This window comes from Apis dorsata, unplaced genomic scaffold (assembly GCF_000469605.1).
Source record: "Apis dorsata unplaced genomic scaffold, Apis dorsata 1.3 scaffold_444, whole genome shotgun sequence".
NCBI classification, from domain to species: Eukaryota; Metazoa; Arthropoda; class Insecta; order Hymenoptera; family Apidae; genus Apis; species Apis dorsata.
Genome location: NW_006263692.1, coordinates 34,201 through 50,193, shown reverse-complemented (window position 1 = coordinate 50,193; position 15,993 = coordinate 34,201). Strand labels below are relative to the sequence as shown.

At 28.3% G+C, this 15,993-nt stretch overlaps 1 protein-coding gene across 1 annotated transcript in view; it reads left to right on the top strand.

Moving 5' to 3' along the window:
• Nucleotides 1–15,993, top strand: part of LOC102672121 — a 58,551-nt gene that overhangs the window by 21,854 nt on the left and 20,704 nt on the right. Inside the window, exons 3-5 of the mRNA XM_006619801.2 lie at nucleotides 4,773–4,839; nucleotides 7,650–8,098; nucleotides 11,660–11,800. Of these exons, the coding sequence (XP_006619864.1) occupies nucleotides 7,674–8,098; nucleotides 11,660–11,800 (566 nt within the window). The 5' untranslated portion in view covers nucleotides 4,773–4,839; nucleotides 7,650–7,673. The remainder of the gene's footprint in view (nucleotides 1–4,772; nucleotides 4,840–7,649; nucleotides 8,099–11,659; nucleotides 11,801–15,993) is intronic.

Sequence of the window (15,993 nt, the reverse complement as noted above, 5' to 3'; positions counted from 1 at the left end):
CTTCGCTATCAGATAAGTAGGTAGCTATATTTAATAATATCGATTTTTATTCTCTCATGCCACACGATTGTCTTCAAAGTTGCGAGGTGGCGGAACTGTTAGTTACAGGAAGTCACGGTACCGGAAATCTCGTACGATGTAACGTTAGAAGTTCGTGGCCGGAAATAAACATTTTTCAATCGTTTTTATTATGATCGTTTAATGGAAAGGCGCCGAAGAATAATAAACGATGCACAAATTTTCATGCTCGGTGATTTCGTTGCGTGTCGTTTGATGCAATTAAAGTAAGCGTTAAATGTATCGTTACGCTTTGTCTATCTCATTCTATTACATTGTTGCGCGATGAAATGATCGATTTCACAAATGTATAAAGTTATTCAAATTTAATGAGTGTTAAATTAAAAATAACTTTATATTAAAAATATATTAAAAATAATATTCGTTGCATATTAATTATTTTTTTTTAAATTTTTATTAATAGATTCATATATATGAATTATACTTTAATTTTGATATAAAATCCATATACTTTTCTCATATAAAATATACAAAGATTGTTAAAAACTAATCTTTTCATGGCGAATTGTCTAATGATCACATGATAAGGATGAAAATTCGGTCTTAATGAAGAAGATTGTATAAAAAAAAGTTTTTTTAAAATTCCTTTTTTTTCATTATTCTTTCGATTCTTAATTTTTAAAAGAATATTATTATTGTTATTATTAAAGAAAGAAAACATACGAATTATTATTAAAAATACGAATAAATATTTTATAATTGCAAAAGATTCAGAAATTTTGAGTTTATTTATGTTTTTGCCAAACGTAAAAAGGCACAACGAGTGAAAGTGAAAGAGGAGTGAGAGTCGACATACTCGAAAAAACATATCGGTGAGACGATACTCAATGTAACGATTTAATTTCTTTATTTTTTAACATTTTTTTAATGAAACTTTTACCAATGAATTTTTGAGATTTTTCTGATTAAAATAAACGTAAAAATAAAATAAAAATAATTGTGATATAATTTGGATCATATTTGTTTATTTAATGAATAATTATAATTGTGTCTATTGAATAAGTATAATCGAAATTATATTTGTGAAACTTAAATAAAAAAAGTAAAAAATAAATTATTGTCTTATCGATATATCAAATCTTGTTATATTGTGTGCGTTAAAGCTATTGTCAAAAAAATTCTCCAATATAGTTTTCACTTTTTTTTACGTACAGTTATATTTTGCAATTATAAAATATATATTTATAAATATGAATCCGACCTTATATTCTCTTGACAGAGATTGATAGAATTTTTTCAAAAAAATCAATTTTAAATAAATTTAATTTTAAAATTGGTTGATGTAAACAAAAATAAAAATCAGAATATTATTGATAATAATCAATTAAAAATTTTATTTTCCAATAAAAATATTGAATTTAATAAAATTACATATAGTTAAAACTCATATTAAAAATTTGTTAATTTCATTTACAATAATCTAATATATAAATTTTTATATAAAAGTATCGTTTTTTTCTGGCATTTTTATGGCATGTTTCTATTTTGTGATACAAGTTTTATAGATTGATTCATGTTAATATAGATAGCCGATTTCAAAGCTGTTGCGAATTTTTCGCATGACCGGCCATCTTAATTACAATCCAACATTGTGAATGGAAGATTCAACTACCACCCACGGTTGACAAGAAGATTGTATACGTACGCGTTTCAATGGGCTTATAAATAACGTGGACAACGTAAAAGATGTCTAAAATGTCTGCTAATGGATAACAAATATGGTACTTGTTTACGACAATTTCATTCGTATCTCGCAATTACGTAAGCGTCGTACATATATTCATATCGATTCATCGAGTCGACTCGAGTTCGAGTTAACACGGATTAACAAAATTTCATGCAGCCAATTTTTATGGATATGTAGATATGTTGTTTATATTTTCATATAAATCATGTGGAATTATGTTTATAATACAATAGTGCCTCGATAGAAATACTGACTTTTTTTTAAAATTGCTTCGAGCAATTTATATTTTTTTATTTAGATTATCAGGTAACATTATACGTACTGAATATTTCATGTTCAACTAAGCATAAGCCAAAATAAAAAATGAATTACTCAGAAGAAAAATTAATCAACTCCGCTTTTTGAAAAGTTTTAAATTTTTATATGAAAATATATAATTAATATTTGCGAAATCAAATAATCAATACCAATGGAATTGATTAGTTAGTTTTTTGTACACATTAAATATTATATCATACGTCAAATATCGCGTTACTCAAGAATTTGCCTTGACTATCCGAGGCGGATACCTGCACGAATTTACCCGATTTTTTCCGAACCCACCCGAACTTTTTTTAAATCCAAGATACGAATTCTCAGATAGCGCGCAATTTTCAAATGCCTTCTATTCTCATAAATGTTTATATGATTGTGATTATTTCGTAACTCAAAATATTTTATTGTTTATTATAAATATATATTATACTTATTTGTGCTTTAATTTTTTTTTTAAATTAAAAATACGACAATAATTAATTCTAAAAATATCTATCTCTTTCGTTAATAAATATGACGCGATTTTAACACGTGTTCGTTATCGAGGCTATTACTATATTATTACTATAGGCGAGAATATATATGTTTCAAAATGAATATATATATATATATATATATATATATATTGGAGGTTATGATGATTTATAAAGTACATAGAAGCGATATGGAAATGTCACAAAACTCGGATCAAGCATTGAAGTGTTTAGAAAGCACTTTTTATTAGAAAATAGTATTAGTAGAATGACGTCAACATTGAATTGAAGTGACGATGCATGTAGAGATGGCACGTGGGCCACTTTTTATAAAAGCGAAAGATAAAAAACGATAATAAAGCGGACGATGATAATAATACTTTAATACTTTGTTGGCGCAACACTTTTAGCGAACAAAAGCAAATTGCCTTTTACTTTGACAATGTTGCCAGTTTACGACAATTAAATCGTTTAGCTTACGATGAAAGCGGACGTTCATCGTGAGGAGAGGAATCGCGCGCGATCCTCGTAGCTCGAAAGGAGAGCGTCAGTGTAATCGTTGGTGCGTCGTAAAACGATGATGCCCGTGAATAGCGGGTCATGCAAATTTAGTCAATTTAGTGCCTCGATGCGCCGAACTACATTGAGTCGTTATTCACCGTGGGTCACGATGCATGACACTCGATTCAATCGTATGTTAAAAATGTAATTACACGTACATGTAAATGTATATGTAATTTCATTTGTGCTTACATTTGTTTTATAAAGCCGAGCTTCCTTTCTTAATACTATTAGAATAATAATATTAATATTTTACAAATTCTAACTCTCGTCTAATTATCACAATTGATATTGAAAATTATAAAAAGAGCTTTTCGCATACAACTTTTTATAACTTCATATATTATTAATCGATAAAAGAAGTTAAAAATCCAAAATATAATAACTTTCACTATATAACTTCCGATATCATAAGATATATACATTCGATTCAGCAAATTCCATTGAGTTCGTTCTCAAAAATATTTAAGTCATATCATAAAAACATTTCCAATTCCATTCGTCATTAATGCGAATAGATTATTCAAATATACAATCCATTTGATAGAATCCTATCCACATTCGTGACATCGATACGATTTCACGAACGGATCTGTGGTACGAACACGGACATGCACTTTCGACAAAGACAAAGGTTATGTACACTCGAGTATAATAAAAAAAGACCGTGAGGCGTGGGAGTTGGAAAACGCATCACAAAATTAGTACCTTTCTCCGGAGGGTTTGTCTGTCGAGTAGACAAGTCCGTGTAAATCTCAAGCGGGAGGGCTCGGGCAGACGGTCGAAGGTACTTTTTTCAAGACGTCGAGGAAGGCTCTATTCGATGTCGACATTCGTCTGTCGGCGCTATTCTAGGAGTCATTGCCCCCTGGTCTATCCCGAGGTTCTCACGCGTTTTGCATACGGCCCCGCGTGTTTGTGTCACCTGTCTGCGAAAACAGGTGTCTATTCAACCTCGCTTCGTGCCACGCCTTGTGATGTATTATTGAAAAAAGTACGATGGACCAGGATTGAACTTACTCATTCCTTGTTCGAAAATCTCACGAGTAAAGCCACGAATACCTATATTTTGGTATTGGAGTGAAATTCTCGAGAGTTTTACTTGTAAACTAAAATTCCCTAGTGGAATTTTCAGAATCTAGATCCTTAAATAAATTATGATTTGAAAATATAGTATAAAGTATATGTAAGTATAAATAGAACAATTCTCGAGATTTTTCATTAGAGAATATGCCACTTTGACTTTTTTTTATCCTTTTTTATTGTTATTTTATTGATTAGATTGTTAGGTTAGAAAGTGAAAGTGACCGTCTAAGAATAATTTTCATTCTCGAAAGTTATTTTCCGGAAGAGAAACACTGAGAGAATACATTTTGAGAATAATTATCTAAGAATAATTTGTTCGAAAAATAATTTTCGAGAACAATTCTCGTAGATTAGATTAGATTGGATTGAATTGATAATAATTTTCACTTTTAATTATTCAGTATCTAAAAAATTTTATCGTTAAATTTATGCATATCCTAATTCTAATCTCAACATCATTTTCATATTCTTTTTTTTTTTTTTTTTTTGCTTTTTTAATTCAAATTCGAACTTTGAAATAAGTTTCTCGATGAAATTCTATGCGATACTTTCACATGGAATTTGTGTTGCAGATACAAATGCCAGTCCACTACGCGAATCTTTTGGAAATCACCATCTCGAAAGCTCTTTGGTACCAGAGTAAGTATTCCAAGAATGAAATAGTACTTTTTTATTTCTTTTTGATTATTATTTCTTAACCTGTTCACAAATACATATATTTTGCTATTAATCGTGTCCCAATTGTTCGAATTTACGAGATTTATTGAGCCAATTAGCCAATTGGAATTGAATAATGCCGTTAATATTGATTTTATCGCTGAATTTGATTATTTATCTTCAAAACCTTTCGTTAATGAAGGAATATATAAGGAAATAATCTCTATGTATGAATATGATATATAAGGTTACACTTCTAATCATAAATATTTTATATACTTATTCTATATAAAAATATTTTATGAAAAAAAAGATTTAAATATAATTAGAAAATCTAAACAATTTTTTTTTTTGCATATATAAAACATATATAAAATGAATTCTATTAAATTCTATTTAACCAGTCCAAACATATTTATTTTTATTTCTATTTTATCGAATGTTATATATAACACAACAAAATACTTAAAAAAATTTAATCATTTTATATATCCGAATTATATATTTGATAAGTAAAATTTTAAAATGTTCAATAACGATATAATTATATTTTCTTTCTTTGTTCGTTAAAAATTCAGGTTCTTGATAATGGAAGAAGAATAAAGATGTGTCGTGTAAATTTAATCAGATATAGATTTTAATTGAATTTAATCAATTACAATCAAATATCAGATATTTTAATACTCGTAGTAAACAGTGTACATTCACGAATATAAATGTTTGAAAGCATCGGTATTTGTATGCACAACATGTATTCGGATGGAATTACTAAACCTTTGAGCGCATCGTAGGCAAAGATGAAACAAGAACGACTTGCAAGCTGCTAGCAAACCGCGCGGGCGGAACAGCTAGTCGATATAGGAGAAATAAAACGTTGGCGCCTGGTCCGATATAGACGAGAGAGAGCCTATTGCATGATGACGTAACCGAACGAAAGAGGGAGTTAAAGTTTGAACGAAGCGCAGAGTTTGGTCCGTGATCGCCATACCTTCCATAACCTTTTGGTCGTCGCAGGTCGTAGGTTTTACCGCGACGTTCTTTCGACCAGTTGCACGTTAGCCGTTTCATTCGACAGGCATGTATTTGCCTCTCTTCCGTGTTTGATATTTTCTTCGATTCTTTTCGTATATCTATCTTTCTACTTTTTCTGTTTTCTCCATCTAATTGTGAAACAGCGTTACGAAAATAATCAAATTAGTTACATATATTGTGCATGTGATGATACTTTACGTTTTCTTTTTCTTTTTAATATCAAGATCTTTTTTGAATTAATGTTATTAGTGAAATTTTACAAATTAAAATGATCAATATAAGTGATATTTTAAAAGAAAATTAACGAAATCATAAATTTTCTGACCACAAAATTGAAAAAAGAAATTTATAACCTATAACCTATAATTTGTTATTAAATTGCTAATAAATTATTGTGCTCTGTCGTTCGAATTAATTCAATAAACGAACACGAGAAAAGATCGTTGGGAATACATGATATAGAAATCTAAAGTGACAAGAGACAATCGGTGAGTCACGATATCCTTCCTCACCGCATCCTTTGAACGTGAAAACGGGATCCAATGTGGTCAAGCGTGATCTAACGTCTTAGATTCCCGTCACGGTTTCTGAGATCGTCTCTTTTCTTTCCCCTATGTTTGATCCATACCTGTCCCTTCCCTTTAAAATCCAAGCGTTCGAGAATCGCTTGAACTTGTTCCAAAAAACATGCCGGTAAATGTGAAAAACGACTTGATCGACCAAAGAACCGTTCGATTCATCTTTTTCCACGTTGTTCGTTTGAAAATTTTGATTTATGACTCGACAACAATACAAAAGCAAATGTGGCTTGTAGTATTCCCGCCATTTGTACAGTTATACCACTGATGTCGATCCGTTAGAGAAAAGAAAGCGTTTCATAGAGATCATTGAAGCGTTAACGGATACAAACTCACGACTGATGGTGTAATTAGTTCCAATTGGTAATTCAAGCGCAACCTCTTTCCTGTATGGCTTAGCTAATACTAGACGCCAGTATATAGATATGTGAGCAATTTGAAACACTCGAAAATTGACTTCTACGTTTATTATGCTAAGTTACTCTAACAGTATTCCCTATTTACCATACATTTAGTAAAACCATATTTCAAAAAATTCGAAAATTTCGAAAATATAATACATGATATATCAATTGATTTGCTATATAAAAAATAATCTTTTAAAGATTTGTTGAAAAATTAAACTTATTTATGAATTTAAACAAAATTTTAAATATATGGATATATATATTTTTATAAATATTTTATTTTAATATTAAAAATTTATCTACATAATTAAGCAAAAGATCAATATACGATTAAACATTCTGACATCATAGACACATTTTTTAATTTCTATCATTGTATTTTTTAAAATCACAGTACAATATTTATTTATTTAATAATCCATAGTAACTTTTTTATCTATTAAATAAATAATATAATATAATAATAATAGTTCATCATATCGTATTTAATTTTATTTTAATCAGATAAACTTTTATCAAATACATTCATAAAAATTACATTAGAAAGAAACTAAACAATTTCTCATTCACTTGTTATCATTTTCTACATTTCACAATAAACATAAATAAACTTCGATCAAGCCATATCAGAAGTGTCAATATATATCTATGTTTGATAATTGCAAATTCCAATTTTTACAACAAAATACAATTACACTTGTGTTTTTCCTTTTTTTCTTTATTTTCATAAATATTATATATTGAGAATCGCTTTTTTTTTTTTTTTTTTGCGCAGATAAATTAAAACGGAGGAAGGACAATGTTGTCGTACATGCTACCAACCGAAGACAAACCACCACCCGGAGATTCGAATCAGGGCAATTACCGCGCTAGTAAGTTGCAGAAAAGTCCGAAGGAACGTCCATCCATCGGTTCGAAGCCGGTGGGCAAAGTGATCACGATCTCTCCGAAAAAATACGTTGACACGTCCAAAATGATCGTTTCAACGAAGATCGAGGAGCATGGTGACGATCAGCGCCATCTGCAGGACGAACAGCGACAACAGCAGGGGATGTTGAGTGAAAGTCCAAAGCACAACGGTACCGTGGTGAAAAAATCGACTTTGCACACCTCGAAGGTCACTAAAGATGACAGCCTGTACAGTATAAACAGCGACGCGAGCACGGTTGGAAGTGATCGAAAGAGTAAAATTTTTAACGGGGCGAAACACACTAGTCTAAAAAGGTAAGAATAAAAACTAGATAAATAAGTGTTAGAGATAGAGAGAGAGAGAGTTCAAGGGTCGCGTGAGATTACCTTTCTAAATTAGCTCGTTCGATCTTTGATCTTTTTTCTGTGTGCTATCTTGATAATTTGGATCTATTTGGTATCCAAACAAATTTTGTTCATTTATAAAAAAACTATTACTATTAATTATTATTAAATTTATTTTAAAATGATGACAATACTTTTTAAAAGTGTGCAAACTAATATAATGGTTATAAATGGTTAAAAATTTAAGGATTTTTTAAATTAAAATAAGAAAATCAAGAATAAAGAAATTGGCTTCGACTTTTTTTTATAAATTATTGATAATTAAAAATTAACAAAAATATTTTTGGATTGCTCACATCATTTTAATGATTTTTGATTATTAAAATTATTAATAAAAAAAAAAGAAACACAATTTTTTTTATTTTTGACTTTCATTTTATTTTAACCTTTAAATATTTTATTTTTTTTTTTTTTGTTCAAAAAGATCAAAAAGATCCGAACAATACAACGATTGAATTTAACAATAATTAACAATAAAATGATTAAAAGAGCAGAGTCGAATTTAGATCTATTGATTTTTCTAAATTTTTTTCTATTTTTAATAATGCATATATATAAAATTTTGATATAAAAGCTGCATCTTTCATAAAAACAGTATTATAAACATATATACTTTTTTTGAAACAATAATTTTATTACAAAAATTTATTAATTTATTATATATATATATATATATATATATATAAACATATCATTTTTATATATACATATAAAGTATATGGGAATCACAATATAAACTTCGAAAAGTTGTATACAGTTCACAAGCACAATTTGATCATTTCTAACATGTATGCAAGATATCAACTATTTTCTTAACCTTGAACGTTCAATATTATTGTATTACCGACACTATCATTTGAGATAATAGACAATGTATTATTTGGTCATGATACAATTTTCTTCTATCATCACTATCTCAATAAAAATATATTTCAGAATATTTCATGAATATTCAGAATAATTAAAAAAAAATGGGACAAGTGTAAGATTGTTTAATTTAATTTTCGAACACTTTTTTAAATATAGAAATACATTAGTTAAAAAGTTAATCATATCTAACCGATATATTTTACTTCTATTTGTTAAATACTATAAGAAAATATAATAGGAATTTCAAAACAAGTTCGGTTTGCTTTTATTAATCATGTTACCATGTTGATGTCATTTTGATAATAGAAAACGCCATAAATATTCATATATTTGATCTTGAAATTCATCATCGTACAGATAATCTCTCTTTTTCACTTACTTCTTTGCAAGATACTAAACAATATTAATAATTTAATTTGATCTAATTTGATAATTTAATTTAATTAATCAATTTAACCTTATTTATGTCATATAATACGATAAAAGTATCAAATTTTAAATATGCAACTTTTAAACCAATGAATTTTTAAATTTCTATCTAATATTTAAATCTATATAATTTTGTCTCTATTCATCTAATATGAGAATATAAAAAAAAGTTTTTAAAAAAAATAGCATTCTAAAAGTTTGGACGTTGTATTTACGTGAAGGCTGTTTCACAGCGCTTGGTATAGAGCGGGAGGGAGAAATCGAAGCGAGTCGTTTCATTGTCAAGGTGGAATGTTTCGAAGCGTTGCCCGAGTTAAAATTATCCATCGGTTTTAAAAACACAAAATATGATTTTTTTTTTTCGTTCACCATTGAATCATATTCAGATTCTGCAATTCACTTTAGCCTTTTTTTATAAATTGTTGAATTTATATGTTAATATTCATATTAAAAAATTCATAATTATTTGAATGATTAGTAAAACAAACGAGATTCAAACCTTGCAATATATTGGGGTTCTCGTGACATTTATACATACATGTTTGATAGGTCATGGTCATTCGATCTCATGGACCATGTTTGAATAAACGTACATGCAAGTATAGGTTTTGATATCCCCATATTACAACTTCGAAAACTTTTCCACATTTATTTCTTCTATTAATTTAGTTTAAACATGAATCTAATGAAATAGATTTTTAGATAAATAAAAGTACACGCGTTAATTATACGAGCACACATACGAAAATATTTTTTTATATATATTATTCTCGATAAAGTTTTTGATAAAATTATTTAGTTCTTTTCATGCAATATAACCTTTATGTGTTAATAAAACTACAATAAAATTATTACATATTTTTATAATGATATTATTTAATTAAAGCCTATTTAAAGGATAAAGTTTTAATTGTGTATAACTACAATATTTATAAAGTATTTAAATATTTGTAATTAATATTTAATATAAATATGAAAAATTATAAAAAAAAATAAAAGAATTGAAATGAATAATTCATTATTCTGGATAAGAAAAAAAAAAACAGCAGAAGCAAACGAGTTACGTGAAATTACATCATCGGGAATAATTTGTGTTAGTGACACAGTAATGCAAGTAGAAAGAGGCCTACGTGCGTTAATGGACAGAACGATGATAGCATTTAAAATGTTACTGTGCCATATGACATTACGCATCTTTATGCAGTATCTCTATATTATCCTTTTAAGTGCAACTTCGTTAAAGAAAATTGTCGTTACGTGGCAGCACTGTACTGTCCTCCCATATTAGCTTAGATCAGAACCACATTTTATATTATAAAAAAGAAAGTAAACTAAATTAAAGCAAATCGACGAATCAAAGACAAGACATAAATTTTTTTCTTCTTTTCATTTTTTGAGAGACATTATATTACATTTATTATAGTTAAACAAAAATTTATTCTAAATATTATTTTGAGTATGTCAATGAATTTTGATAAATGCAATTTAATAATTTTGGAAATTATATTTTACAAATATTTTTTAAAGTTTAATCCTGATATTTTGCATATTATATGAGATAAATACATTCGTAGTTTTAATCTCGACCGCTCTTGATCTACGTAATTCGATCTTGCGAGCGCGGGATTTCGATTTTGATATCGGACCGCCCGCTTCTGTGGTTACCAAGTGTCCGATTCACTCGCTTCGAGTACTGTCACGCGATAGGAAACTGAGGTTTATAGCAAATTTTTTTTCGGCTTTCCACACGACTAATGATATTTTTTACGTCAATGGTGTTCCTCTGCTATTTTACCTCATTCATATTTAAGTTTGCTTCCCGTTACACGCAGTTTCTCGTATACAATTAATACAAGATATTTCAAAAAATTGTGAAAAATTAAAAATATCCAATTCCTGACATAAAAATAAATCGAAAATAAAAAATAAAATTTTTTTATATAAAGCTTTGTTTTTAAGAAGATCATACACATATCCAACAAATTTTCAATTTTGATCTTCTCAAAAAGAGTTCCATAATTCTAGTCTATTGCTTTTTAATTCATTTTTAAATCAAGAATCATTTTTTTCATAATTTTGAAGACATTATATATATATGTTAAACAAAGATCTAAATATTTCTTAAAATAATAATTTTTTTGAAAAAAAAAAGTGTAAATATACTTTTTTTAGAGTATCCTTTGGCTCAAGCAAAGGATCAATGGTAGAAACTCTAGTGTATGAGACACCTGTTCAAGAAGAGCCGGAAATCAATCGTTTTATGGATCACAACGGACGCATACCCTCCATGATTACATCTGTACCTGATACCGAGTAAGTAAGATAAATACTTTTTTATAAATTATTTTTCATAATTTTTAATAAATATAAAAAAAAAATAAAAAATAAAAACTTTTTATAATATCAATAATGTATAAATATTTTTTTAAATTCTTTTATATTCATAAATATTTATACATATATATTGTAATATTAATCATACTAAAATATAGAAAAGTTTTATAGATATAAGATTAGTGTTATTAAAAAAATTTTTAAATATTATTAACACTATATATAAATAGAACTACTAGGATTAAAAAAAATAGAAAAATTTTGAAATAAAACTTGAATATATATATTACAGTTATAAATTATTTATTGTAAATATATATTTTGCAGAAAGCATATTTTACAATATTTGAACGTTTAATTTTTATTTTATTTATTTTTTTATTTTGATTTATTGTGCATAGATTTTAGGCCATATAATAATAATTAATTTTTATAAAGATTTTTAAGATTATTTTAAATGTAAATTTTATTAACATACAATTTTTATAAGAAAATTATATCTGAAAATATAATTATAATTATATTCGAGATCTAATAATTGATAATATTGAGATATTAATATTGAATATTGAAGTTTCTTTTCAGTAATAATTTTCTTTAGAAATAATATTTTATTCAAATATTTTCAATATTTTATTAAAGTATTTTTCATCCATGAAATATATATTCGTAATAAACATTTTAAAACTCTACTATATATTTTAGAATTTGTTTTAATTTTAATTACAATTTTATTTACAAAATTTTGATAATCATATCTATTAATATTTAAAAATTTTTTTCATTCGAATGACAATTATAATGTAATAATAATGTTTAAGATAAAAAAAATAATGTATGTATAAGATACATACATTATATATATTCATAAGTATTTTCTATAATAAGTGCTCAAAGATTTAAAATTATTGCTTACATACTGAATCAGTAATATGATATTATCTTAGATATCTTAGTATATTTTCTATTTTAAAAATTTTAAATGGTCGTTAGAAATACTTAGTATTTCTCAAATTTTTTTCTTGAAGATGCACTTTATCCGTGGGTCAAACATTATATTAAACTTGTAGTTTGGTAATTTAGACACCTTCGCCCACGCGCGATGTTCCTAATAGACTTCTACTTATCGTCCAGTACGATCATTATCGTGTTTGATCCGGTTAAACGACGAAGAACACGCACGGAATATTTAATGCCGATTTTCAACAATATCGTTGCTATTTCTATTAAATTTCATTTCAAAATGAATAAATAGATTCGCATAGAATTTTTATGTATTTAATTCTTTACATTATTCTCCGTTATAATATATGAGTTTTTATTAGTTGATTGCAAATTATAGTAATAAATCTTTAACATATTTGTACGATGAGTAATTCTTTAAATAAAAAAATAGTAGCTTAATGTACAAGGTAATGGTATTGACATCATTCTTGAGGTTTTAAAATATTCTTCAACTGCCTCAGGACATATGATGTCATCCTTAAAATTTGCACATGAAAAAACACGAATTTATACATATACATCTAACGATTATATCCCGTTATACTGCATAACTTTATTCGAATAATTATGCAGATAAAATAATAATAATTTAATATTATATCCTATACGTAATATTTAATGAATATCAAATGTAATAAAGGAATAATTCTATATTTTAATATTGAAAATAGATATTTAAAGAGATTCAAGTATTTTCATAACATTGAAAAGATTTTGAGAAACTAAATCTGAAAGAAAAAAAATTCGCGATTTTCATTGCTTTCGAAATTAATAAAAATTCCGAATTTACGTTGAACAAAATGTTTCATAAAAGCGCCGAGAGAGCACAGCACTATCGCAATTTCTCACACGATGTCGGGTAGCGCCATTCAACAGTGCAAAGGCGGACAAGGTGGAGCAAGGGAACTCCATAAACGCAGGCGTGGTGCCGAGGATTTACAATCGATTTCGCGACGCGTATGAGCTTCGTTTCCCGGCGAGTCGAAGCTTAGTTCGTGTCGGGCCTGGGCATCGGTCGACAGCCTTGTGCACATTTTCGCGAGTGTTCAGCGTTGTCGTGTGATACCGGTTGAGCTTGATCAAAGTTCAGAGAAAAGAACTTGCATGCCAGGAGTATTTACAGGAACTTCTCGTCATTGTTCCCGAGCCACGGCCACGGGAAGCTGACGGATTCTCATCTGTCAGGTATATTTCTTTTTCTTTAATATTTATTGATAAATATATGAATACACTCATTCATTCGCTTATAATAGCAATGATTTCATTAATTGTTCGAACATGATCGTATCGGCGATTTTCTTTCCCTTCATTTCTAACTATTTTAAGCGCAACGATAAAAGTTATTAGTCGCGTGCGTCTCGAGTTTTACGCACCAACGATGATCGTGCGTATCGAATAATCGATTCTCCCTGAAAAACCCATAAACCGTATGAACTAATATAATAAAGGGGGAAAGTGGAGAAACATGGTTACGGAGGGAGAAAATGCAAAAGAGACCGAGTACTCTCTGACTAGTTACCATGGCGACGAGCCATCTTGACACACTATGGACCCTTTCTTTCGAATCTTTGGATTTTCCTTTTGTTAAACCGGTATCTCCACTCGAGCAGGAACGTTTTCGCGTTAACCTACTATTTTGCTCTTAACGTTCATCTTACTCACGAACTAGCTTCTTTCTTTCGGCGCATCAATACATTCTACAACCAACAGTAAAAAGTAACTTTTTGAACAGTTATTGAAGAATTGCTCTTTGTGTTCTTTAAAGAATAGCTTTAAATACAAAGCTTACTTATAAAATCAATGCGAATACAATTCAAATCTGTTAGAAAATTCGAATATTGCAAAATATAACATTTTCAAATCGTTATCAGTAATTGAAATATAATCAAATCTTTAACTTACTTAGATAATAGTGTTATCTTACTTGACTTGCCATATCGTCTCTTTTTTTTTCTAACGCCTCTGTTACTTGTAAAAATATTACATTATAAAATGTACATATTTACATTGAAAGTTAATGTTTGAATAATAAATTTTTTATATATATCACCGATAAATATAATTGATAATGAAAATGTGAAGTTCGATAATTTAATTAATACAAAGAATCATATGTTCGTCATTTCGACCGATATTATTTTTTTTTTTATACTTCTATAACAGTATATTAATTTAAACGTTACTTCAAAGCTCGATGCCACTCGGTCATGCGTGACCAGGGTGTTTAATGCCAATCCACCGGATTCATATTGAGAAATTACGTTTATTTCACTTCTTTTACGGATTAAACAATTTCACTCGTTATTTATTCTTCGTTCTTTTAATTTATAACGTTCAGAAAATTTGAATGGAAAATTCGTGCAAATCGAAACGAACAAAGCCGATTTTCATGAAATATCTTTCAGTTATGAATACAAATTGAAGCAGCGCGTGTGGGAGTTTGCGCCGCATCATACAAACTCTTTCAACGATCATGCTTAACTTTTCACACACTCGTTCGTCGTGCACAACCGATCGCATATATCGTTGCATAAATTCCGGCGAGCGTAAGAAGTTAAAAATACACGGCCGAACGAAATGGGCGTACTGTTCCAAAATGGAAAACATGAGGTAATCTCTGAACGACAGTCGATAATTTACGCTTCGTGACGAATCGATACCAAGTTAATTATCATTATATTTGATTCTGATTGACCGTGTATCCAATTTTACCTATTAATCCTATTTTCTCGGTTTTTAGATTTTTTTTCTTTTTGTGGGAAATATATTGAAATAATTTTTCACATAAAATTCTTTTTCTTGGCAAAGCTACACGTCTATTTATGATTCCATTTTCTGGAAATGTCGACTCTTCGATATCATTGACCGTTCTCGTTCGAAACAAGAGGTCGACCTCATAAGGTTATAGACGCAACGGCGCCTATGTATCTATCTGCCCCTTTCTCGTAAAATGATCGATTCTATTGCTCTCGACGAAAAGATGTACATTTATGAATTTAGGTTAGAATTTTATCAAATATGTTTTTCTTCCTAAATCTTCGTATAATTAATTCGTATTTCATTTATATTTATATATTCGTACTTCATACACATTTACATATATATTACGTAGTTTATATGATTTATCGTAGTTTATATCTCGTTTAACGAACAAGCTGACATTGACG